General features: G+C 43.2%; 1 protein-coding gene across 1 annotated transcript; it reads left to right on the top strand.

The window, feature by feature from the left end:
- The first annotated feature begins 1,807 nt into the window (after nucleotides 1–1,807).
- LOC119803338 (olfactory receptor 140) lies at nucleotides 1,808–2,716 on the top strand. Its single transcript, XM_038314573.1, has one exon. The coding sequence runs from the start codon at nucleotides 1,808–1,810 to the stop codon at nucleotides 2,714–2,716; it is 909 nt and encodes a 302-aa protein (XP_038170501.1).
- Nucleotides 2,717–3,799: the final 1,083 nt, after the last annotated feature.

Genomic DNA, 3,799 nt, shown 5'->3' with positions numbered 1-3,799 from the left:
TCTCTCTCTCTCTCTCTCTCTCTCTCTCTCTCTCTCTCTCTCTCTCTCTCTCTCTCCCTCTCTCTTTGTGTGTGTGTATATACACACACACATGCATATTCATCCAATTGTAATATCCCCATATACATGGGATATTAGAATGGTTTACAGACTGTGGTCCAGCTAGTCAACAATGACTGTGTACTCATGGAAAGCCCAAGAATCCAGCAATTGTTCAGTCCACAAGGTTGGATGTTTCAGTTGGTTTTAGTGTATGCTGGAATTCTGAAGAAGGTGGCTCTAAAATGCCAGTGAAGAAATAGACTTGCCAGTGAGAGCAAGAGTAAACAGGCAAAGAGATAACAGAACAGTCTATTTAGACACGATTAACAAGGATCTCATGAATATCTTAATTCATATGTAATTTTATCTCTTGCTTTTGAGACACATGATTTATGCTATGTTAATGACATATATTAAAGGATTAACACACAAAGGTAGAAAGGATTTGGAGGCAGAAGACTATGTGTGCTCATTCTTGAATAATGTAGACCACAGGTTTCCCATCTCTTGTCAAGGTGACAGAATAACATTTTAGTGAGTGACTAGAGATACCTTCCATGGTGTGAATCGGTGATAATACTGCCCACTCTACCAGCTTTTAAAGAGAAAGAGAAAGAATGAATTTTGCTTTGTAAGATTTGAGTTATTTCATAAACCTGTCAGTAGGACTATCTTTACTAAGACATCAGGTTTAAATTCTCTCGTACTTATCTTTGACCTACTTAAAGCTGGTTCTTCTTTTAGTGGACTTATCATTACAATTTTGTTCAGTGCTTTTTGTTAAGGATAAAATGTCTTACATCCCAAGTAGCACTGAACTCAGGCCAAACTCTGGTATCTTACCCTCCTCTGTCTTTCTAACTATTCTAAGAAGAAATTTGCTTTATTTAAAATGAAAAAGTACCTGGTTGTAAAAAGGTCTAAATACTCTATGGTTTCATTGACTTTCAACTAAACAGTGTGTGCCAGAATATTTTATACTTATTATACCAAGTCTATACAGAGTAACCCTGTATATATATATACACACAGACCAATCAACCAACCAATCAAACAAACAAACAAAACCCCATTAAAATAAAAAAAATGAGAACTGAGGTGATGACCCAGCAGGAAAAGTGCTTCCTGTGTGAGTGTGAGGACCAGAATTCAGATTCCTATCACTTTAGTAAAAACTAGCAGATGTTGCCACAGCATGCCATATCATGCCACAGCATACAGGAGGAAGAGAGTTCAGTATCATTAGGGCAAGTTGTCTAACTAGATTAGCTGACTCTGAAAGCATTGGGTTCAAATGAGAGAGACTTTGTCTCAACATAAGATGGGGAGTGACTGAGAAAGACACCTGATGTCAACCTCTGCACACGCAGGTGAACAACCATATATGCATGCATAAATATCTCTCTCCCTCCCTCTCTCTCTTTCTCTCTTTCTCTCTCTCTCTCTCTCTCTCTCTCTCTCTCTCTCTCTCTCTCACACACACACACACACACACACACACACGCTAAAAAGAACTGTTTCTTACATGCCCCAAGCAAAAATTGCAATAGTTTGACAGATATTTATTTTACTTTACACTTACTTAAAACAACTAGGTGGAAATAAATTGATTTACGTTACTAATGGGCCTTTACTTAGGGATCTAGAATTTAGATTAATTATCTTCCATACAAACTGTTTTCCTCCAGTCCCCAATCTCTTGAAATGTTTCAAAGAGACAGTAGCTGAACTTCCCAGGTAAGTCTCTGGATGCAGCTGGGACTTCATGGATAATCCACGCAACATCACAGAATTTTTCATGCTGGGACTCTCCCAGAATCCCCAGGTGCAGAGGATGTTGTTTGTGATTTTTCTGTTTGTCTATTTGGTCTCTATTGGAGGCAACCTACTTATAATTATCACTATCATTTTCAGCCCCACCCTGGGCTCCCCTATGTATTTTTTCCTTTCATATTTGTCCTTTATTGATACTTGTTATTCCTCTTGTATGACACCCAAACTCATTGCTGACTCCCTGCATGAGGGAAGAGCCATCTCTTTTGAGGGCTGTTTGGCCCAGTTCTTTGTGGCTCATTTATTGGGAGGAACTGAGATCATTCTGCTCACAGTGATGGCCTTTGACCGCTATGTAGCCATCTGCAAGCCCCTGCACTATACCACCACCATGACCAAGCACCTCTGTGTGGTGCTGGTGGCAGTGGCTTGGCTGGGTGGTTTCCTGCATTCATTGGTTCAGCTCTTTCTGGTTCTTCAATTGCCCTTCTGTGGACCCAATGTAATCAATCACTTTGTGTGTGACTTGTACCCTTTACTGGAGCTGGCCTGCACCAATACATATGTCATTGGCCTGCTGGTGGTGGCCAACAGTGGTGTGATCTGCCTGCTGAACTTCCTCATGCTGGCTGCCTCGTACATTGTCATCTTGCGCTCCTTGAGGTCCCACAGTACAGAGGGAAGAAGGAAAGCTCTGTCTACCTGTGGGGCCCACTTCACTGTTGTTGCTTTGTTCTTTGTGCCCTGTATATTTATTTACATGAGGCCATCATCTACTCTGTCCATAGACAAAATTGTAGCTGTTTTTTATTGTATTTTGACACCCATGTTCAACCCCCTTATTTACACTCTGAGAAATGCAGAAGTGAAAAACGCCATGAAGAATCTCTGGAGAAAATGAGAAATTTTAAGTAGAGGACACAAGTTACAGTGGGGAAATAAATCACTGATATAAGAATTCATATTTTGTATGGGACGTAGGAGCAATTGTCAAAAATTTCAGGATTAAACTACAAGAATGCACGCAGGTGCTAGCTACTTATTCCAAAATTCTGACAATTACTCAGGTCCTATACAAAATATGAATTCTGTAGTTCTACCCACAGCTAGGGTCTGTGTTGAAGTTCATGGCCCATGTTGCCACTAGGGCCCATGTAGAAGTCCAGAGTCTGGGTTCCAACCTGTGGCCCTGATGGAGTCTGGGAATCATGCTACAGCCAGGACCACACAGATCTGTGTGGCCTATAATTCCCTGTGGTTATCTGGCTGCTGCCAAGGGTCATGTCTGGGTCCATGGCCCAATAGCAGACAAAGTCTAAGTTGATGTCCTTGGCTTCTGTTTCCCCCAAGGGTCATGTGGGATTCCTGAGGTCATGTCAGTCACCTGAATCCATGTTGCTGTCCAAGGACCATGCTACATCCGGGGCCATATAGATCTGAGTGGCACATACCCAATGTCATGGTGACTCTATGCCAGGGCTGTAGCTGGCGGGGGATGTTTAGGTTTGTGGTCCTCTGTAGCCAGGATCTGGGTTGATGTCCAAGGCTCCTGTTACCATTTAAGGCCATGAGGATGCTTGACGTCTGGGGCCATGCTAGTGTCTGGGGGCCATACTGCTGCTGGGGCCATGTCAAACTGCCACCTGGGGCTATGGTGAGATTCAAATCTAGCCACTGCCAAGGGCCATATCTGGGTCCATGGTCCTAATGTAGTTGCTACACTGCTGGGGTCTTTGTGAAATCCAAGGTCCATGTTGCCACCAAAGATCATATGGAAGGGTTGGGGTTGTAACCTGTGGCCTTGTTGGTGGCTGGGGACCACACTGCTGCCAGAGACATCCTGATCTTAGTGGCCTGTCCTTCCACCTGGAGCCAAGATACTGTCCAGGCCCAGGTTGCTGTAGAGGGCCATGATTGGGTGCATGGTTCAGCACTAACTGGGATCTGTGTTTGTGTCTGTGGCCTGTGTCACCTCAGGTGGGGT

Source organism: Arvicola amphibius, chromosome 17 (assembly GCF_903992535.2).
Source record: "Arvicola amphibius chromosome 17, mArvAmp1.2, whole genome shotgun sequence".
Classification (NCBI taxonomy): domain Eukaryota; kingdom Metazoa; phylum Chordata; class Mammalia; order Rodentia; family Cricetidae; genus Arvicola; species Arvicola amphibius.
The sequence above is the reverse complement of the archived record's forward strand: the minus strand, read 5'-3'. Positions and strand labels throughout refer to the sequence as shown.

Bases quoted from the DNA above. Each gene is read 5' to 3' on its own strand.
- LOC119803338 (XM_038314573.1), top strand. From the start codon at position 1,808: ATGGATAATCCACGCAACATCACAGAATTTTTCATGCTGGGACTCTCC.